The sequence below is a fragment of the Terrapene carolina genome, unplaced genomic scaffold, assembly GCF_002925995.2.
Source record: "Terrapene carolina triunguis isolate 2854851 unplaced genomic scaffold, T_m_triunguis-2.0 Scaffold111, whole genome shotgun sequence".
Lineage (NCBI taxonomy): Eukaryota > Metazoa > Chordata > Testudines > Emydidae > Terrapene > Terrapene triunguis.
Genome location: NW_020664462.1, coordinates 5,753,401 through 5,776,320, shown reverse-complemented (window position 1 = coordinate 5,776,320; position 22,920 = coordinate 5,753,401). Strand labels below are relative to the sequence as shown.

General features: G+C 44.8%; 2 protein-coding genes across 4 annotated transcripts in view; both read right to left on the bottom strand.

Moving 5' to 3' along the window:
- CCDC13 (coiled-coil domain containing 13) overlaps window positions 1-9,191 on the bottom strand; it is a 32,314-nt gene extending 23,123 nt beyond the window's left edge. For 2 of the 3 annotated variants that reach the window (XM_026652084.2, XM_026652086.1), the window contains exons 1-3: window positions 8,239-8,322; window positions 5,244-5,470; window positions 2,592-2,740 (exon numbers count right to left, since the gene is read on the bottom strand). In XM_026652084.2, the coding sequence (XP_026507869.1) occupies window positions 2,592-2,740; window positions 5,244-5,470; window positions 8,239-8,259 (397 nt within the window). In that variant the 5' untranslated portion in view covers window positions 8,260-8,322. Of the gene's footprint in view, window positions 1-2,591; window positions 2,741-5,243; window positions 5,471-8,238; window positions 8,323-9,026 lie in introns of those variants that run through there. The other variant, XM_026652085.2, reaches the window with a different exon arrangement.
- A 4,464-nt stretch (window positions 9,192-13,655) lies between these two features.
- Window positions 13,656-21,419, bottom strand: HIGD1A (HIG1 hypoxia inducible domain family member 1A). Its single transcript, XM_026652087.1, has 4 exons — window positions 21,330-21,419; window positions 18,590-18,697; window positions 15,606-15,740; window positions 13,656-14,825 (listed from the first exon to the last, which is right to left on the bottom strand). Exons 2-4 carry the CDS (start codon window positions 18,690-18,692, stop codon window positions 14,761-14,763), a joined length of 303 nt encoding a protein of 100 aa, XP_026507872.1. The 5' UTR covers window positions 18,693-18,697; window positions 21,330-21,419; the 3' UTR covers window positions 13,656-14,760.
- Between the last annotated feature and the right edge of the window lie 1,501 nt (window positions 21,420-22,920).

Genomic DNA, 22,920 nt, shown 5'->3' with positions numbered 1-22,920 from the left:
CCTCCTCCCCCTCTTCATAATAATTAACAATTAGTGATAATTATTATCATAAAAACTAATAAACAAATGCATTTGCATGCAAGAGGCTTAAAGTGCTTTATACCTCTGAGAGATGGGTGAGGATCATTATCTCCATATTACAGATATGGAAAATTGAGATACAGAGGCCGGATTTTTAAATGCATTTAGGTACCTAATCCCATTTAAATCAATGGGTGTTAGGCACTTAAATACCTTAAAAATCTGGCCCAGAGTGACTTGCCCAAGACTACCCTGTGTGTCAACTGCAGGGGCAGAAACAGAATTCAGGAGTCCTGGCTCCTAGTTTCTAGCTCTAACCAGTGGACATACTGTCTTTCGGTTATTAAATATAATATGCAAGGAATAATAAAGCATAGACGTATAAGCTATACGTCATTCAGTTGTGCTTATTGCAGTTATTCTCCTTTCCTATTTCAGTCATCGCAGCTACTCTGGGCAATAATGACACCTGGTGGAAGAAGCTAGGACTGCATGTCTAAATTGTTAAACACCCAGTACCATTTAAAAGTTTTATGCAGTTTTAATCATAGCTCTCCACCTAGCCAGGGCCAAGTGGGTGTGATACAAGGGTTTAAACAGGGCAGAGATGCAAAATGAGGAATGCAACACAAAATAATACAGGAGGAATTTAAGTCTGTGGCATTTGTTTCTTCAACATGAATAAAGTTTCTAAAATTTGACTTCCAGGATTTATCATTTTTGATGTCAGTAATAAAAAGCTAACAGATCTGTGTGGAACTGAGGTCCGTTTATGTCTCAGATGAGTTATGTGCCTCCTGTAAGATACAATAAATAAAGAATAATATTTTGCCTTTTTATACCACCTCTCATCTAAGAATCTCAAAGCTGTTTTACAAACAGACATGAATCCTTAGAGTATCCTTCCCTCTGACACAGGAAATATCATTACTCCCATTTTACAGATGAGGACACAGGTTGAATGACTTGTTTAAGACCACATAGTGCGCCAGTGGCAAATCCAGGACTAAAACCTAGAGGTCCAGATGCCCATTCCTCTGGACAATACCCACAAGTTCCATCTCAGCGGAGAGATCGGATTTTACTACATCCTTAGCTGGAGTTTATTAAGGGGAAAAATGACAACCAGAGCACGTAATTACAATATGACAGAAAGAGGAGCATTTAGCAAGCTCAAACTTTTCTTTAGAAAAAGAGATAAAAGCATTAATAGAAATGGTGAGATTTTAACAGGAGAAGAACTACACACTCTGAGTGATGATGCTAAAAGCACCTGAGTGGTTTCACTAATGGTGATATAGTTGCTTTACATCTTTGGAGAAGGTTTTAACGCCGCCTCTACAAGCACATGAGAATGAAATTCAAGAGTATCATAATAATGATTCAATGACAGTGACACCAAAGACAAAGTTTAGGAGCACAACCTCTAATCCCCACCAGCAATTCTACTATGTCCCACTGTAGCTGGAACAGGCCCACATAAGTTGCCTGTGACAAGAGGCCTGCTCTAGCCAACATGAAGGCCTGTGGTAGCTGATGGAAGATGTTTTTGGTAGCCAAAAGGAGAGGCCCACAGTAGTCAGTGAAAACAGGTTCAAGATACTCTTGAATTTCATTCTCATGTGCTTGTAGAGGCGGCGTTAGAACCTTCTCTGTGCAGCACACTGAAAAGGCCTCTGGAGGCTACAGTGAAAGGCCACTGGCAGTTAGTGGAAGAGGCCCAGTATGGCCCTAAAAGGATTCAGCTGGGGGAAAAGAACAATACACATGCAGCACAAAGAGCATTTTTTCCTCACATGAATAAAAGCATAGAGTGCTGCAGTGATGCTCCTCATCAGCCATGACTACACAGATGCCACTTTTTGATCCGCTTTCTCCTCATTTTAAAGATGTTCTGGCCTGAAGTTACTGGGCTCGCTCTCCCTGGGTGCCATTTCAGTTGCAGGAATCAGCCAGAGAGTGGAAGAAAAGTGACATGCAGCCTAAATTTGATACCCCCATTCCCCAATAATTTCTGATAGGAAGAAGAAAAGCCTCTCACATGATTGTAGAGAAACCCTAAAATATAACAGCAATCAGAAGAAAGAGCGTCCCTTGTAACAAACCTCTGTGATATAGCTGGGAGTTAGGGACAGCTCCAAACCCTCTCGGGCAATTAGTCTCTTTTAAAAAGGCCTAACTAATTCATCAGACCCAAAGCCCTCAGTTTCCCTCGCTCTCTCATACAGCACCAGTGCAGGGGAATTACTACAGCCCTAACACTGCAGGGCATGATTTTCAAAAGGCTGAGAACCTGCAACTCCAAATGAAGTCAAGTGAAGCTGTGAATGCTGAAAATCCATAGTAACTCCTGCAGGCTGGGTAGTGCGAAGTGGAAGTGCTGAGGGTGCAGAGTATTGGGAGCAGTAGCGTGTAGGAAGTGAAGAGATGACATATGAAAACATTGTTATGAACTAAACTATTACCACAGTCCTGTTACCAGCTATTGTTATGAGCATCAAGCAAACACAAGTTCCTACAAGATGGCCTCTCATGCTGCAGTAGTGAGTCTATACATTTGTTCCGTTTACCTTTCAGGGCTAATCTCTCCTCCTCTATTTTCTTTTGCAGCTGCCGGATTTCAAAATCTCTCTCCCTCACCAGTTTGTACAGTCTGCCATTTTCATCTACGACCTCTCGAAGCTGATCCTGAAGCTGCTCGTTTTCATCCTCAAGCAACCTAGAAAACAAATCAGCAATCATGGCATATACCACTGTGATGGGCTTCAAATAAATGCTCAGAATAATAAAATTAATAATAAGTTTAATTATACATAAAACCGTGCCTAATGAGCTATGTTCACTAGGGAAAAGTACATTAAGTTTTGAAAGTCAATAAATTCAGTTAATTTCTGTGCTTCTTGTCTTTGGCTGGGACAAGCAGTGGAAATACCACAAGAAAGGTAGCTCTGGTAGGACTCCTGACTGGGTTACTGAGTTAACTGTCCTCAGCTTTAGATATCTGATTCTTCTGAGAAAGCCACACAAGTTCCCACCCCAGTGTCTCTTTCTCCATACCTGCAACAATGATCATCAAAATCCATGGATCTTACACATGCCTTTCACAACACGTGGCATACCTCATCCAGTGCATTAAATGCCTGGATAACAATGATGTGGATGAAACCAAACAGTCACTACACGCTCAAATGAACTTACACGGGAAATTGATAAAAGACAAAACATCCTATTATTCGTGGGTGAACACTTTTCACAAAGTGATTGCTCTATATCTGACCTATCAGTCCTCATCCTCAAAGGAAACCTGCACAACCCTTTCAAAAGATGAGCCTGGAAGCTTAAATTCATATAAGAACATAAGAATAGCCACACTGGTCAGACCTAAGGTCCATCTAGCCCAGTATCCTGTCTTCCAACAGTGACCAACAGAGGGAATGAACAGAACAGGAAATCATCAAGTGATCCATCCCCCGTCGTCCATTCCCAGCTTCTGGCATTCGTAGACTCTAAAAATCATGGACTGAACAGAAACACTGGATTTTATGGCTTTTTACAATATTCTGCAACCACCAACTAACTCTTTTTGTCCTATAACTGCAGAGGACAAGGGACCTAGACTGGTCCCTTACGATATGGACTAACTACTTATGATAAACAATCTGTTCCGCCTGTTGCATTTGCTGTGACGCTGGGAGTTCCTTTCCCATACTTGAAGAAGAGCTCTGTGTGGCTTGAAAGCTTGTCTCTCTCACACACACAGAAGTTGGTACAATAAAAGATATTACCCCACCCACCTTATCTCTCTAATATCCTGGGACTGACATGGCTCCAACTACACTGCACACAACAATGGAACTTATCTACCTTAGGTACTTAGATGGCTCCCATCCCCACAGTATCTGAGCACCTCTCAATCTTTAACATGGTTATCCTCACAGCACCCTTATGAGGAAGGGCAGTGCTATTATCCCTGTTTAACCAAGAGTCACAGAGAATCTAAGTGACTTGCCCAAAATCACACAAGATGTTGGTAGAAGAGTAGGAATTGAACATGGGTCTCCCAGAGCCCAGACTAGTGCACTAGCCACTGGACCATCCTTCCTTGCCTTTCTTAAAGGGTCCCCATAAATGTCAGTTCCTGAATGGAAACCAAATCATGCCTGTGCAAAAAAAGAGACTTTTTTCTGCCCTCTGTTTTTAGGTACATATTCCCCGTATAAATATCATTAGAAGAACCAATTTAAGGAAAGCTTCAAAACACTCATAATTAAGTGGTATGTCCTTGGTGTAAACCCCCAGATTAAAGGGAATTCAAAGCCTTCAGAAGAAAAGCAAACAATGCAGCAATTCACGCAGAGAGGTGAAAAAATAAGTCATTCCCAGGTTCCTATCCAATTCCATAGAGACTCATACAGTAAAACAGTACCTTTTTTGCTGGATATAAACTTGTGCACAAATACATTTTTAACCAGTTATGACATTAATCAGGAATAAAGTTTCAAAACCTAACCCTCCATTTCCAACTTTCCACATAGGTTTTCTTCAGAGCTGTTTTCCAAAATTTGACCAACATCAGTTTTGACAGAGGAGGATGAAACTCCTAAATGCCTATAAACAGACTTTCCTCTGAGAAACATCTCCATCATACCATATAGCTTTATTATTTAAATTTGAGAATAAACTAAAGCAAAAAGGAGGGAGTAGGTCACAGCGGAGTAGAGATGAGCTGTGGAGAGCTAATCAAAAGCGTCAGTGAGGCCCTGGGCCTTGGCATGAGCTGGCACTCGGTCTGCACGCATCACAGATAGCACTTCCCTCCCTCACAGGGATGTTATGAGGATAAATACATTGAAGATTATGAGGTATTCAGATACTACAGTGATGGGGGCCTGATAAGCACTACAGATAGACTGCAAATCCGTGACGTCAGCAGTGATTTTACATATTAACGTCAGTGGGAGTTTGTAGGACGAGGTGCTAAATATAGTTCTGTATACTTCCTAACAATGACAGGTTTCAGAGTAGCAGCTGTGTTAGTCTGTATCCGCAAAAAGAACAGGAGTACTTGTGGCACCTTAGAGACTAACAAATTTATTAGAGCATAAGCTTTCGTGGGCTACAACCCACTTCTTCGGATGCATATATCATTATAAATTTGTTAGTCTCTAAGGTGCCACAAGTACTCCTGTTCTTCTTCCTAACAATGTGAACTGTACCTTTACCTTTTGCTGATCTCTTCATTTGATAGCTGTCCATCTACCTTAAATAGGTTTAAATCATCGTGGACTCCAAAAGTCTCCTTTGGGTTGTTGTTGCTGCCTTTCTGACCGTGCTGCTTTTCTTTCTTTTTCTCCATCACATTTTGTAGCCTCTTCTGTTGTTGCTCCTGTAAAGCCTTAAACTGGATTTTTAAATTTTCATTCAGTCCTTTGTCGGACTCCATGGTTTGCTAAAAACAAAACAGGAAAAAAAATCAGAGCAGAAGATTATAGAAGGAGAACTTTTTCAAAACTAGCCTCCCATCTAACTGGCCTCTTTGTGTCCTTTCCCTCTCTCTCCTCTGCTCTGTCTTAGATGCCACAAACCAATCTTCCACTCTGGTAGTGGTTTACAAACCAGACCACAGGTAGCCTTCCCCCACACTTGAAGTTTAAAAAACAATGAATTAAATAATCATTTAAAAAGACAATCCAAACAAAAACCATAGTACTAACAAGATATATACTATACTTTACTGATTAATAGGAACATAGGAATTGCCAGACTGGATCAGACCTGTGGGCTTTCTAGTCCAATCTCCTGTCTCTCACAGTGGCCAGTACCAGATGCTTCAAGAGGAAGGTGCAAGAAACCCCAGATTAAGCAGATGTGGGATAATCTTTTCTCATGTTAGGTTTCCTCCTAATCCCCAAAAATTAAGAGATTTGCTTAAAACCTGCAGTGTTTGGTTAGTATCTATTCCAAAATCTTTTAGCATTAACTATTATAACTCTGGATATTCCTGTTACTCATATAAATGTCCGATCCTTTTTTGAATCTTGCTAAATTTTGTCCTCAGTGATCACTGCCTTCTGCTACATTCCACCACCCTCCCTCTGTTTGACATGGATCTAGAATGTAAATTCCCTGGGCAAGGAGAGTGTCTTATTAGCTGACTAAAGTACTTACAACACTTTTGGTATGACATACATAAAAGGTAATAACTTTTAAAGTCATGGCCTCCAAAAAGTAATTTATACAAATATATTTATCTTAGAGAATATTTCATTTTTCTTGAATGCAGCCTTTAGTACTGGTTTAATGAAGAATTAACCAGAAGTAATGATTGATTAAGGGATTTGATAATTAGAAAACCTTCCACTCCAAGGTCAGTGGTTTGTGTGAATTAAATGAGTTTGGTGGCCAGTTCCACCACTCACCCCCTTTGTTGGCAGCATCAGCAGGGTTAAGAACTGAACCAGGCCATGGAGACTGAACTGCCTTCTTTTACCCCATTACAGTAGAGCTCATCGGACCCAATCGAGATTGTGGCTCCATTGTGCTAGGTGCTGTACAAATTGTTCGGTCTATAATAATCTCACTCAAGTTCCTAACAAATGTCATTCATTACAACCTCTGACAATTTGGGGGCTCTGTTTATATACAACTTATGAATTCTGGTTGATGTTGTGAAGTTATTGTTATATCATGGAATACACCTCTGTGTAGGGTGACCAGATGTCCCGATTTTATAGGGACAGTCCCGATTTTGGGGGTCTTTTTCTTATATAGGCTCCTATTACCCTCCACCCCCGTCCCAATTTTTCACATTTGCTGTCTGGTCACCCTACCAATGTGTGAATGTGGAACCCACCATTTGTTGATAGGGGCTGTAGCTCATACCTAACAGACCAGGGACAATGCAGAGTCATTATCCTTAATCACTATGCTCTGACTGCACAATGGGTATGCTAAGGAGGCTGCCTGAGCAGAGAAGCAGGAGCGGAAAATCCTCAGCAGAAGAACAAAGAAACAAGGTAGAGGTAGGACTAGGGTGACCAGACAGCAAGTGTGAAAAATCGGGACGGGGGTGAGGGGTAATAGGAGCCTATATAAGAAAAAGACCCAAAAATCGGGACTGTCCCTATAAAATCGGGACATCTGGTCACACTAGGTAGGACATATAAACTTGAGACACAGAGATACACACATAGGAGAGAGGAAAAGACAGGAGGAATGCTTTCATAGTGCGGGTCCAGTTTAACTGCAAGACCAGCAAAGGATCAGAAAAATGTTAGCTGACTTATTCAGGCTCTATGATTCTGGAGAGAAACCATGAGCTTGAGGGAAGGATTTCAGACTTCCCAGAGTGCTCTGCCCAAGTCCAAAGAGCTCTCCCCAGGGGGTACAAAACTGAGGCAGGGAAACGTACACCTGTGTTAATTATTTTGAATAGATCTTTATGTTGCTTGTGCTATGTAAAGAATAGTGTTTAAGAATCCTGTGCAGAGTCTGTGTGTCTTTTGGTGCTCACTGTCACGGGCCGCTGAAGAGGTAAAACGTAAACCAGAAGGTTCACACCTTCAGTGGAATTCTGGGGAACGCAGAAGTGCTGCTGGGAAGGCTTGGGGGAGACAACATTAGTTTCAGGACTCAGGCAATTAAGCTGCAGGGTCCCCACTGCCAAGAGGGGTGTCAGATGTGCAGTCTACAGCAGGAGTGCATGTCTAGAGACCCAAACTCAGAAACAGTACCTAAACTCTGTCCAGCTCCAGCAAGCTAAAGGCACGTGGGATTCTGTGTTTGGATCCCTTCACAACAGACTGCTGAGTGTCCAGCAGAGGGAGCATGACCAGAACTGTGATACAACCCCCCCCCCGCAGACAACTATTGTGCATCCTTCTTGACAAAAAGGTTGATGATTTCACAAGCATGAAGAACAAAGTACACTTTCCCTCCAGACAGTCCAATCAAAATAGGAATGAGGCACTAAATAGGGCAGTGTGGGGAAGGCTGTACTGTTGTTGTCTGTGGGTAGCAGATTTAAATCTCCAGGATGGTCTACCCAGTGCTAGACATATTCCAAGAGCGTTTTTTAAAAGAAAAAATAACTCAGACACGTTCTTTAAAAAAAAAAAAAAAACACAACCCCTAGGTAAGAAAACACATCTACAGTGATGAAAAATTATTTCACATATTATACATACATATATTATACATGCAAAAATATAAACATACATCTGAATGAATGGCAACCATCCCTCTCGAAAGATGATGGTGTCAGTGCCAATGGAGTTCAGTTACTGTGTGTCATGGTGCAGCATCGCAAGTGGCTAAAGAGTCCAGTACATATATAATATAAATCTCCATAGACATATGCAGAGGCTCAGGGGGCAAACACACAGATGTATAGCAATTATTTGTGCCCATATCGCATGACACAGGTATCCTACATTACAGTTCAGCATCGGTGTCCTAGCTTAGCACCCCCAGCCCTCAGCCCAGGTGTATAGGCTGAAGCCAGCTCCTGCCACTGCAAAGGCACTGGCTGGGGACACCCCCAGCACACAAGACAGTGCCAACCCCTCCCCCCAGGGGCACAGAGAGAAGTCCTCGCCCCCTCCCCTATCTCATGGGCATAGAGAGGAGTACCCCCCTCCCTGCACCCCAGAGGCCCGGCCTGGAGCCCCCCTCCCTGCACCCCAGAGGCCCGGCCTGGAGCCCCCCCCAAGCCTGGCCTGGAGCCCCCACCGGCCCCAGAGGCCCGGCCTGGAGCCCCCCCAAGCCTGGCCTGGAGCCCCCTCCGGCCCCAGAGGCAGGACTGGAGCCCCCCGCCCCCCAAGAGCTCAGAGAGGAGCCCCCCGCCGCAGAGGCCTGGCCTGGCGCCCCTAACCCCAGGGGCACAGACAGGAGTCCCCTCCCCCCCACGGGGCACGGCCTGGTCCCAGCTCCCCCCGAAGCCCAGGGGCCCCCGGCCCTGCCAGCCCCAGCTCGGGGTCGCTGGTCCCGCGGCGCCCCGCACCCACCTCCTGCGGCCCCTGGCGGGCTGCGACTCCCCTGGAGCTCCCGCGATCCGCGCCCCCTCAGCCCCCGCCCCCCCGGGGGGCCGGGCAGCGCCACCCGCCCAAGCCGAGAGCCCGCTCGCCCAGCCGCCTCCCGGAGGAGGACGCGGTGCGGTTCCCCCAGCAACCATCCCCGCGGAGACGGGGCGGCCGGAAAGCAGAGGAGGGCGGCTTGGAGTTTTACGACATCCGGGGCATTTCCTGAAGCGACGCCGGGTGTGGGGGAGCGGGTGGGGGCGGGGCCCCTCCGCTGTGCACGTGGGGCAGCTGGAGGTGCTGAGTGGATTGGCCGCACTCGGCGTATCTGTGCACAGCTCTGCCCGCCGGTTCCGGAGAATGGACATTTGCAGAGTCCTGCCTCGCTTGATCCAGCCCTGGGGCTTTCCTTTGCGAGCAGCTGTCAATGGAGTTCCCCTAAGTCTCGCCCTGTCATCGGGTATAGGGTGACTAGACAGCAAGTGTGAAAAATCGGGATGGGGGGGGTGGTAATAGGAGCCTATATAAGAAAAAGACCCACAGATCGGGACTGTTCTTATAAAATCGGGACATCTGGTCACCCTATCTCAGGGGTTCTCAAACTGGGGGTTAGGACCCCTCAGGGGGTCGCCAGGTTATTACATGGGGGGTCACAAGCTGTCAGCCTCCACCCCAAACCTCACTTTTCCTCTAGCATTTATAATGGTATTAAATATATTAAAAAGTGTTTTTAACGTATAAGGGTGGGGGGGTTGATTAGGGGTTTGGAACGGGTCCCATATGAGGAGAGATTAAAGAGGCTAGGACTTTTCAGCTTGGAAAAGAGGAGACTAAGGGGGGATATGATAGAGGTATATAAAATCATGAGTGATGTGGAGAAAGTGGATAAGGAAAAGTTATTTACTTATTTCCATAATACAAGAACTAGGGGTCACCAAATGAAATTAATAGGCAGCAGGTTTAAAACAAATACAAGGAAGTTCTTCTTCACACAGCGCACAGTCAACTTGTGGAACTCCTTACCTGAGGAGGTTGTGAAGGCTAGGACTATAACAGCGTTTAAAAGAGAACTGGATAAATTCATGGTGGTTAAGTCCATTAATGGCTATTAGCCAGGATGGGTAAGGAATGGTGTCCCTAGCCTCTGTTTGTCAGAGGATGGAGATGGATGGCAGGAGAGAGATCACTTGATCATTGCCTGTTGGTCCACTCCCTCTGGGGCACCTGGCATTGGCCACTGTCGGTAGACAGGTATACTGGGCTAGATGGACCTTTGGTCTGACCCGGTACGGCCGTTCTTATGTTATGTTCAGAGGCTTGCTGTGTGGAAGGGGTCACCAGTACAAAAGTTTGAGAACCACTGCCCTATCTGGTACCAAGATTAATAGAGGCCAAGATCTAAGCTGTAGAGTTTCCATTGAAACAGCAATATCACCCACATTAAGTTAGTATGTAATTACATACCAAAATGCATCACTTCAAGTACAGTTGTAGTTTTCAAAAAGTAATTTAAAGAGTTACATCATACGCCCATCTCTTCATTAACCTGCTATATGTTTGTGCCGCTTCATCGACTGAACTCTCTGTTTCTATTAAACCTGTACCTTTCCTTTCCATAAGGTGTTTTAATTTTAAATCAAGTGGCAAGATAGATGCATGAAAAGTTGGTGAACTCTGCATAGCTAGATCCTGATGGTTGGGACTAGAAAGAATAACTGGTTTTCAAATACGGGGACTGGAGAAAGTGCTATGTACCCTATAAGGACATGTTGGGTTGGAACAAAACAAAAGTTTGGATTTGTGACTGGACGCTCCAATCGCCTACAATTAGATTTTTGGTAGTTAGTAACTACATGATACTGTCCCTGTCCACTACAGGCCACTTTCTCTGTTGGTGCCTTCCACTTGGTCAGTCAAACTGAGCAAGCCGCTGATCTAGTCTGCTGTTGGTACCCATACTCCATTCCACACAAAACTGCATCTATCTCAAACACATCACACTTAATAGACTGACACCCTTTTTCAGAGCCAGAGACCATCCACAGGGTTTTCCAGGTTTGAATTTCTGGATGGACAATCACCAGTGAGGGTACATCGAGATCCTCTCAGTAGAGGTCATCTTCAAGGTGACCTATTGAATGGACAGTAGTCCATTGGCTATACACATTCTCATTTGGATCAAACACAGGCAAAGAGAATATGAATGAGACATACAAGGATTTTGTCAATATGCAACTCCTTGTTAAATAACAAGAATCTTGACTGGGGTATGGAGTCAGATCCCATATGCCCAATCATGCCAAAAAAAATTGTTGGCAATGCTGCAAACAATTCTCTTTCCCTTCCACAGACCTCAAAACACTTGGGACAGTATTCTTAATGAGGTCTGGAACCTTGCCTAGTTCAAGAAATTGAAAAGCAGATGTTATGGTGCTTAATACATAGTCTCCCTATTCAGAACAAATATTCAGATTCTCCCATGTGCCAACAATCAGGTTTAATACCAATGGGATGTGCATGAATAGTACTATGTTAACCAGAACTCTGGGGAAAGGGATGGTAGTGAGTCCTTGAGCTGGTCCTGAATGCAGGATGGGACATCCCTCATCCTGGGATGGGTATTGTTGGGACTTTGGTCAATTTTGGGTCCCTGAACTGTGATTTCAAACAATACACTAGAAGCATACCATCAAGGTCCAAGTTTAGTTGGAAGTGTGGTCTGAATGCAGGCCTCACATCCCCCTACATCTTCATACTCCAAATTATGCTGTTCCAATTCTCTATCATGGAGCTTTCAGTGGGCCTTATTTTGCCACATTCCATAAACAATTCCATGTACCAAATAAGGCATGATCATGTTTTACAACATCCTCCTTTTGAATAATTTCCTACAGGTGGTAATACTTTTTTTGCAATTTACATACAATAAACATGTAGGCCCTTTTAAGTGGTAAGTAAGGTGATACTTTCCCCTCCAATACCCTTAATATGTTGTATGGGATAATTTGCATATTGGGGTGATAAATCCTGTTTTGAAGTCAGGAAAACAAAGTCCCCCTCTTTTAGATTATAAAGAAACCATCCCCTGGCAGAGGTCTCCTCCTGCACAATTAACAATACATGTACCCTAAGCAGATCTTCATGCTATACCTGCCTGACATGCCGACTAGAATTTGGTGGATAGTTCTATTAATGCAATTCCTCAGGGCCACAGATACATCACCACGCTAAAATAGTTTCATACTGTGAGGAAAGGGTAGTTTCTGTGTGTCATGCTGCAGCATCACAAATAGCTAAAGAATCCAGTACATATATAAATATCCATAGATATGTGCATGGGAGCAGGGTGCATGCACACACAGGTAAATCAATTATTCATGGACATATTGCATTACACAGGTATTCTACATTACAATTAAGCATCAGTGCCACTACCAACCCCTCACCAGGACCCAGGGTCACTACCTCCATGCCTACTTCAGGTACAGCCTAATGCTACCATCTACTAAGGGGCTCAGCTTGGTACCACCTTCATCCCAACACCCCCGCTTAGTGCCCCCAACCATCAGCCTATAAACTTTGGTTGAGGCCAGACCCTGCCACTGCAAGGGCCTTGGCTACAATCACCCTCTCATGCCCCAAAGGCACAGGATAAGTCCAACTCCTCCCCCCAGGGCCACAGAGAGAGGTGCTCCACCTTCCACTGCCCCACTGAATCGTCCCCCGCCCACCCCCCCCCCCCCCCCCCATGGTATGACCTGTAGCTAGCTCCAGTCAAAGCCCAGATATCCCCTGCCAAACCCAGTGCACGTTCCGCAGCACTAAGGTGACCATACAGCCTGTTTTGGCTGGGACAATCCTTTTTAAGCCCTGTACCAGCCATCCTGACTTTTTTTTAGTCAAAGTGGGCCTTTGTTCACTTTGCTCTTGCCAACTTGATCAATTGGAAAGAACAAATGGGACAATACCCAGTTTTGTCAAAAAAGTGGGGTGCAGAGGAATGTGCAGGGAGGCAAGTGGTGATGCCAGCCCCACAGAGGGGGGCAGACAAGGCTCAGGCTAGCCCCAGCCTCATGCAGGTAGGCAGGACTTGAGCAAGAAGCGACACCAACACCAGCCCCGCACAGGGGCTCAGGTGGCCAGCGACACCAGCCCCAGCCCCACGGTGGGAAGGGGGCTCAGACAAGCGTCTCAGGCCAGCACCATGCGGGGGTGGGGAGGAAGGGCTCAGGCTAGCCCCATAGATTGTCCCATTTTCCCTTTGAGGAAATATGGTCATCCTATACAGCACCCTCAGGATCCCAGCCTCCCACCATCACCGCCTGCAGTCCCTCATGGGGTGCAAGTCATTGAACTCTTGTGATCCATATCCCCTCAAACCTCCCCAGAGTGGCCAAGCAGCACTATGAGCCCATCCCATCAGCCTGCTCCCAGGCCATATCCCGCAGCGACCATTCCCATAGAGAGGGGACAGAACAGCCAGAAAACCTGAAACTGGATTTGAGTTTCACAACATCAGGGGATTCCCTCATACTGCTTGTGTGTGAACCCAGCAATGCCCCTCAGCTCTCCCCATGTCACATTCACAGTAAAAATTAGACAGGTTGGAGCTGCTTAATGTATTTATTACAAACACTGTATTAGACACAATACTATCTCCAGGGAATCCCAGCAAGTTCGAGAAAGTGGAAGGTTACAGATTCGTGCTTCACTTGATCAATACATTTGGCATTGAGGCCAGATTTTAATGACTTTACTATAAATCGCTTATGGAAGAGCGCTCCATATGATCTCACACCAAGGATAATAAAGGCAAAGGTCTAAGAAGTTTAGAGCTTCCATTGAAACAGCAATTATCACATAAATTAAGTCAGGCATTCTAATTACATACTTAAAATGCATCACTTCACGTACAGATTTAGTTTTCAAAATGTCATTTAAAAATGTTACCTCATACACCTAATACTGCAAAAATAAATGCGCAGTTACCAAATTCAATAATCTGAGAAGCTGCAATCCATAATCTATTAAAAATAGGGCTTCTGGGCCTCGATTATTAGTATTGTGTAATAAATATGTTTAAATAGTTTTATCCACTAGTGAATGCTCAGCTCATACTTCAAATTAAACTAAAAATAGGTTGTGTTTTAAAAGCATTTTGTTCTATGCAAATTTAAGAATTATTTTGAGTGAGTTTAGTGCTAGTGAAAGTGCTGGATTATAGCCTTAGAGACCGAAGTCCTTTTATCTACAGGACAGAGACAACATAGGCAGGAGTACAACCTTCTCCATGCAGACTTTCCTAGGTGCTTCAGCCATGAGCTGGAGGGACCACCACTCCAATGCAAGAAGGTTGTTTGGGTTCCAGATCTATTTACAATTCTTGGACTTCTGGTCAAGAATGCCATAAATTACCAGTTGTGTGTAGGGAGATTGGGTGGGAAAAGGGAAGAGAGGCACTGTGCTGTACAATACACAAGTTCCTAGTGGGTATGGTAGTCTCAGTCTAAGAGAGCCAGCAGATTGTGGTAGCTTTGTCACCACCACCTTGTGCTAGATCCAGACTGGCAACCTAAAGGTTCAATACCAGGCACAAGACATGTACAGTATTGTAGAACCACATCCTTGAATTTTTATTTTTTTTTCTTTTTTATTAAAAAGAAAAAAGACACCTCAGTGTGAGGTCTATAAGATACATAGACCACCACCAAGCACACAGATTTCAGTCATCTTTTTTACACTCCTTGGGTTTTGCCAGGTATTCCCGATACATTGAGTAGAGCACACCTGAAATACAAACACAAGCAAAGCAGTTAAATATACATCCTTTATTAAAAAAGACTATTTCAAGAACTAGCTGCAGCCAGGAAGACTACTAGCAAGAGAAGAAAATATGGGAGTCTGTATTCTTTATAATCTCACTTCCCATCTGGAATTTCAGTAATAGCCACAATTCATTTGTTAAAATGAAAGCCGTAACACACACACACAGGGTTCTCTACAAACTGTTGGTATCAGAGCTAGTGTGATTTATGATCTAGCTATACCTTCAATTTAGATGCAAACTGTAGACAACTGCTAATCTTTCCCATTGAGAAGTGAATTTAAGACAGGCTTAATAATTGTCAAATAACTTTCTGAATTCTGCTGCTTTCTCCAAACACCTTAGAATATCCACAACATGCATGGGGCAATTGTATTCTTTGTTTTCTTCACTGACTTAGCATGTTTGGAAAAATCATCAAGCTAAGTGCCCTGAATGTTAATACAATTTCATGCATGTGTGTAAAAAGTGAAGGGAGAAACTGAAGAGATGGGTTCAAACATGGTTACCTAGATACCAGGCATACTAAATTTTATGATACTGAGCAAAGAAACCAGTTTACTAGCTCAGACTCACTAAAAGAACTTATGTGTTTGCAAGTTTCCAGTGCAGTTAGAAATAGTTAATGGTTTACAAGCTACTCCAAGGTATTTATCCTTTAGTGTAAAGAACACTTTTAAAGTAAGTCTGCCATCATTAAGAGATAACTAGGGCTGGACAACAGCTGCCTGTTTTATACATACCACATGTCATTGCTCCAACAACAAAGCCCTGGGCTGCTACACGCATGTGAATCAGGTGAACAGACATTTTTGTATTGCCTCTGTGCTTCAGTTTGTACAGTCCATAGCCTACAACTGCAATCAAACCTGCCATCCCTAGAAAGCAAGGTAAACAAGTGTTTAGTAATTACACGATATTACGTTCCTCACAAGACTTGTTAAATTTTAAGTTGTTGACTTTTACTTTTAAAGCAAAAGTAACTTATAAAAAAACCTCACCAGTGTTTTAGCCCCATCATTAACATCTAACAGAACTATGGTGTTTGCTTATGTTCAGTAGGCTATTAGTTTATGGGTAATTCCTTTCCCACCCAAGTGACATCTAGCCTGACCCAGAAGCCAGTCCAGATTGGACCCCCAACAGAGTTCTGGTACTCCATTACTGGAGAACTGGGTTAAAAAAACAAACAAACAAACAAAAATCACTAAGACATGGCGTATCATTGCACAACATTCCTTCCAGGTAGACAGCTGTGGATAGCAGCCGTGATGGATGTCAGGGCTGCTTTGATACTGGTCAGAAACTGCCATAAGAGCAAATTTAACTGCCTCATCTTTCCAGAGGAATGTCCTTAGAGCTGTAGTGCAAAAACAAACAGGAGTTCTCAAATTCAACTCTGAACAAAGTTCAAACTGCATCCATGCACTAATAGCAGTGCTAGATTTCTTGGTCTAGAAACCCACAAATGAAGATGGTTATTGTCTGAATGTGTCAAGTTTGACCCTGGATTCACTTGAATACTGGCATTGGACATGTCATGTTATTTCTCCCATGCACTGGAGAGTTAGCTCAACAGAGGACACATTTCAGTTTAGCTTTTTCCACAGACAGAAAATAAAGTTTGAGACACTCCCTAGCCTGAACCTTGCAGGCAATGGCCTACTCATGTGCTCTCATGTGCACTAGTATTTTACCTCCTGCAATTCCCAGTTTCTGGGAACTTACATTCTCTATTTGGAATTAGTTACATGCCATAGTTTCATAGGAAGGTACCTATTAATTTTTTTGCATTATGTATATATTCCGATGCCAATAATTGCCTAGATAACTGGGTTATGATTTATCTTACCCCCAAATACAAGTCACTAGTCCATGTGAGGAGACTGTAGACTCTCACCTGCATGTGGGTCATTTATGTAGCAATAAGGTTAAACCAAATTTGTTTGCACTTTAGGGCCTATGAACTAGTTCTGACACAAGATCTGCAAATTGTTTCAAACCAAACCAAACTTGGAAAAGCTTGCACATGTATAGAAGTTGTTACATTTACACTGGGCTCCAGCAGCCTAGATAGCAAAACTCCCCAGGTCATGGGAACTGGATAACTAGATTCTGGCAATGGACAAAGCATTTCACTTCTAGATCATCAAATTAAATGCAGTTCAGACTAGTATCAACCAAAAGTTATCATTTGATGTCTGCTTGGTTCATATAGGAAGGAATTTTAGTGGTATCTTTCTCCAATTAGAAATTGGACTAACATCCACATTAAGAGAACACCCTACACATGGTTCTCTTGTTAGTAGTCCACCCCAAAGTCTTTCTATGGGTCTCAGCAGAAAAACCAAGGACGAATGGTCATGGATACTGAACTATCCTCTCACCTGAAGGGGCTATCACAAGGTCTGATTTGAGTCCATTTCTTCAACTAGAAGACTTCAGCGCCTACAGCTATCAGTTTAGCAGGAGGCAAGTTCACACTTTAAAATGTCTAGTCACTTATTAATTTGGGAGACTCTGACATGACCAGATGTAGTCCCTGTGAGATAGGACATCCTGGACAAGCCTTATGGACTTTAGTTAAACCTTATTGAATTAAGTATTTTAAGAGTCCATTGCATTAAAAATCCAATTGGTTATGTAGCTAGAAACATAATTAATGCAATCTCTGGGAAATATTAGGAATTTCAAAGGACTTTTGGGGACAATGTGTGAAGTGGATTTCCTAGGAAATACTTAGGGCTAGGGGGAATGGAAGTGACCCACCCCCTTTTGAACAAAAAACCCCACTGCCTGGCTGATTACCTATTCGGTCTCTTCAGAGGTCCAGACTGGATAGAGCAGTGATTTAGAGTCATGAGGGTGATAGTTCTGAGCTGAGGCTGTTGTGAACTTGTGACGATAGAAGAGATCCCACTGTGGGGTTTGAAGGACTAATCACCTGCCAGAGCCCATGTTGGAGCTGGGGTGATCTCTGGTAAGCATGTGTGTAGGTCCTTTTGTTGTTTTTAATATGTTTTCTCTAATTCTTTTATCCTAAGAATAAATAAGCTTGCATAGAAAGAGCTGTATGGTACCTAAACAATGGGCAGTTAACACTGTGCTTTTTCTTAAGAGACTAATAAAAACAGGTCTGCTTAGGCAGTCTGTATTGCTGGGAACAACAGTGAAGGCTGGGAACTGTTCAGCTTGGAATTATCCAGGTCAGAAAGGAGACACTCATATCGCCACCCAAGAGAGGTGACGGCCATGGGAGTCAGAAGCCTAGAATGGGTGCCCTTGCTGGGCCACAGAGAGGGAATACAGGTGCAGTTACCCTGAACTGTGACAGCCCTCTGGGCTTGCTGCAAGATACATTTCCCCAGTATAGGATCCACTACCCAAAATTTGAAATAAGGTGTGTGTAAGCAACTATCTTTTAAATGGAAGACAGAGGGAATTACAAGGAATACATAGACATTTTAAGTCTACAGTGTTTGATAAAGTTACCAGATAAGAGTATTAATTCAGGCAGAACACCATGATAGGTACAAGAGGTAGGGCAAAATTAAACAGTACTATACCTAATGAGGAAGTAACATTTCACAGTAATTTCCTGTTTGTAGTGTGTGACTAAGTTTACTATAATCACCGCCCATTACAAGAACACTTATGCAATGGTGTATTTTCCCAGATTTACTTGTCTTACTCCACAGCATCATTGCACTGTGAAAGTGAAACTTACCAACTGGTACAAAGGGTGACTCTTTAGATTTTCTGATCAGTTTTGATGTCTGGCTGCTATCAGTCTCATAGCTAGGAAGAACGGATTCCTGACTGGATGACATGTTGACTGCAGAGAAGAAGAAAGTCTAGTTTAGAATTTAAAAGTTTTTTCATGTTTGAGAGTTCTTTAGAAGACCAACCTTGAATGTACCACAAGTATAAAAAGCACAGTAACTTCCACTAAATATTCAGTTATAAACCAGATACAAGTCAAAAAACTTTTAACTGATGAGATGGTGTATGGCTTAATCCACACTAACTATCTATACCACCAAACTAAATTCAATTTTAGGACTATAAAAACCTCAGAATGTAGGTATGGCTTTTACAATACAAGAATAAGAATGTGCTTTGGTAGAGTAATTCCATATCAAACAGACTGTTGACATAGAAAGCCATTAGGCAACAGCTTCTTGTCATACTTTCCACACAAAGAATAGAGTTCCCAGCACCTTCATGAAAGGCACAGTCAATTCTGTTTTTTCACAAACTCTAAGCCAGTGAGAGCTTAGATCAGAAGCATTTCCTTGCAAAATTTCTGTCCTCCACCATATCAATTCATTTCTGTGGAGCTACTCATCCATGCTGGCACTGGATTTTAAGTGGGAGGAGGGGAAGGGAGAGTCCCCAAAGTATTTTGTGAGGAAAAACAGTAAGCCACTATAGAAGGTCAGCCAGCACATTTGACAAGCAGGGAAAAATTCACCTCGGATATATTTCGCTTTGTTTAAGTTTAAACTATGTCAACTCAGATTTTTACTGAAGAGCCAGAAGCCTAATATTTAAAGAGAGAATAGGTACTGGGTCTAGTAGTGATATCAGACCCGCAGGAGTTTGTTTGATGGACACACCATAGCTTGCATGTGGGAAATGTCAACCTTTTAAAAATAAATGGATTATCATTCCCACATCAGTGAATACTTTTCTCATGCAACACTATTTCATCTACAATTAAAAAGTTCAAGTTGAAAGATGTTTTTTCTATCAAGATTGAGTGGTGAAAAGGAACAGCTGCTTAGAGCAGACCACCACGGTTCAGACTGAGGACTACAAAAAAAAAAAAAAAAAAAAAAAAAAAACCAAAAAAAAGGAAACCTTATATCAAGGGTTGAAAGTGTCCTGATTTAAAATATTTCCAGAAAGCTCATTCATAGGAAAGGATTAAAAAAAATAAAATAATAATAAAAAAAAAAGTGTCAGTCACCAGAGATTACTTCCTTCTTCAGACTCTGACACTAGCGCAATTCTTCCTATAATTCAGGAATGCCGAAAAAAAGCTGACTTTAGATGGTCAGTTCAGTAACTACTGCAGACCTCTTACCTGGGCAGATTAGGCTGTATTTTTATTGTTTGAGTTTTCCTAAAAATGCCCTCAGCACTGCAGGGCATAAAGAGAGTGTGGCTCACAAAGCTTTCAATCTCAGACAGTGCAGTGTAAATGGACTCATGAGAATAAATGCCCCATGGTATTTAAGTAATTCGTAAAGCACTGATTTACTCAAAAAACAAGTTACTGTATATGCATATGACAAATCATAATTTTGATGCCATTAGTGTTTAAATATAGACATATACACCTGAATTTGAAAAGATTGGCCTATTTATATTTTCACAACCAAGTTTAAACCACTTTATCATACATATGGTGTGCAAGGAGAGAAATCACAATACTTCATGAACATATCTGGTCTAATCTGTCAGTACTTAGAAGCTATAACAATCTTCTTAGTGGAAGAGTAACAATTTCAAACGCCTTTAGAGCCTTTAACTATAAAATGAGACCTACAGCACCTATAAAAGATGCAAAACAGCATCTGACATTTTGGTAAATGGGAAAGATGAAATCAAAACTAAACGCTCTCATGTTGTCCCAGAGGGAAGAGAAAGTAGGATTTTTAGTCAAATGCAAGAGGACACATTTGTTTAGATATGACCTTGAACTCAACCAGAGGTCACGGAAGTGGCTTTCAGAGAGACAAGACCTGGGGTTGGGGAGGAAGTGGAATCATGCTGAGGACAGCACCTGGAGACACCCCTAACGGCCATGCCCGTGTTTGGCACAGGGCAATTTTCAGATCATTAAGGGATCAAACCCCAAGACGTGCTCAGCACCTTACTCACCCGGAATGCTTTAGGGGGCGAGGGAGGCGTGTGTGTGTGTGTGTGGGGGGGGTGTATGTCTAACCTCAGACAAGCTCCCGGGAGCGGGACCCCACCCAAGCCTCAAGGACTAACGCAAGGAGACCTGTAAGTGCGACCCCCACAGGCCCTATTTGTTACTACACCATGAGATTTACCCTTCACCCACTTCCAGGCAGGAACACCCTCCCCCAGAGGCGACGCTACCCGCCCCCCCCCCCCCCCCCCCCTCCCCCCCCCCGCCCCCCGCTACCCCAGTCCTAGCTTAGCCCGGCCCCCTCCTCATCACATCACCCTCCGCCCCGTTACCCATGTCCCAGCCCCCTCCCCACCACCCCCATGTCCTTCCAACCTCCGTAACCCCGCCAGCCAGGACCCCCCCGCCAACCCCGCGACCTTCGGCTGCCGCGGCCACCCCAGGCCCCCTACAGCTCTCGGTCACTACGCGGAGCCCCCTCGCCGCGGTACCCCCGACTCCGACCCTCCCCTCCTCAGACCCCTCCAAGCTTCCTCGCCCCCCCGGCAGGCCTCCCGCTCCTCCCCCTCGGGCCCGCACTCACCCACTAGCGACTCCCCTCACAGCCACACAAGCGCCGACTGAGCTACGCACCCGCTGTCACTCACCCCTCGACCGGCCGGCCGGTTTCTACTGCCGGCACGCGCTCCGCCCCCTGCTCTTATTGGCTGACAGAGTTCAGCCCACCCCGCGCGAGAGGGGGAACTTGCCGACGGCCTCCACCCCTGAACTACAGCTCCCAGCGTGCCTCGGGGAAACGGAGCGTCCCCCGCCCCCGCGCTGCGTGACCCAATGCCGGTGCGTGAGAAATCCGGCCCCGCCTCCCCCGTTATCAGCCAATCAAATGGGAGGCTGGTGACGCCACGGGAGACAGGCCATGACGTCTCCCTGACTGCCTCTTCCGCCAGGTCCTAGCGCTAAGCGGGTCTCTGCAAGGCAGCCGGCAGCGCTGCTGAGCCATAGTGACTCCGCTGAGCGCGAGCCAGGCTGCGCCTGCGCCCCCAGGCGGCCCCGCCCACCCCAGCCGTTCACAAAGCACGTGTCTGGATTGCAAAATTCCCATGGATGCAAAAACCAGCCACTGGGGCGTTTCCGTGCAGGTCACGCAGCCTTTAGGGGGCACCTTCCCATGCTTTTCTCCACTGCTGACAGGCCTACAAAAGTTGTCTGTTTAAAGCAAAAGTAGACATGCTCACCCAATCACAGGCATCCAGGAGCTGGGACTTTAAGCAAAACACCAGAAATCAGGAGACTTGGCCACACTGCTATTTGGAGAGCCAGATTGTTTACCGCTTGGGTCTTGGCTCATCCAAGTCCTAACCTGATTGTTCCAGCTGTGGATGAGGAGCAGAACTAGTTATAATGCAGTTTGCTACCCGTTGTCTCGCGGCAGCTCTTGAGCCCCTGTGGCCAATGATCCTATCAGCGATCCTGGCTCCTTAAAACCGTTTAATTCCCCTGCAAAACTTTTACAAGTCTTCCCAGCACCTGTAGGATGAGACCAGTTCTAAGGCATTATCTATATTGAGGGGAAAGGGAAACATTCTAACTTACAGATTCTCAACCCTGGGTGGGGGGTGGGCTCCCTGGCCTTTCCTCCACCTAGGGGCTGCAAGGACCTGGCGGCCGCTTCCTGGGAGCTGTGGTAAGCGCTGGTGGGGCCCCACACCCTGAACCCCCTTCTGCACACCAATAGGGTTACCATATTTGAACTTTCAAAAAAGAGGACACTGGCGGGGGGGGGGGGTGTAGCCCCGCCCCCTAGCCACTCCCTCCCAATTCCCGCCCCCCTGACTGCCCCCCACAGAACCTCCAACCCATCCAACCCTCCCTGCTCCTTGTCCCCTGATCGCCCCTTCCCGGGACCCCTGCCCCTAATCAACCCCCGGGACCCCACCCTTTATCTAAGCCTCCCTTATCTTTGTCCCCAACTGCCCCCTCCTGAGACCCCCCCTCCCTACCTGTCCCCTGACTGTTCTGACTCCTATCCACACCCCTGCCCCCGCCAGATCCCCGAGACTCCCACGCCTATCTAACCGCTGCCTGTTCCCTGACTGCCCCCCCCCCGAACCTCCAACCCATCTAACCCTCCCTGTCCCCTGACTGCCCCAATCCCTCTCCACACCCCTGCCCCC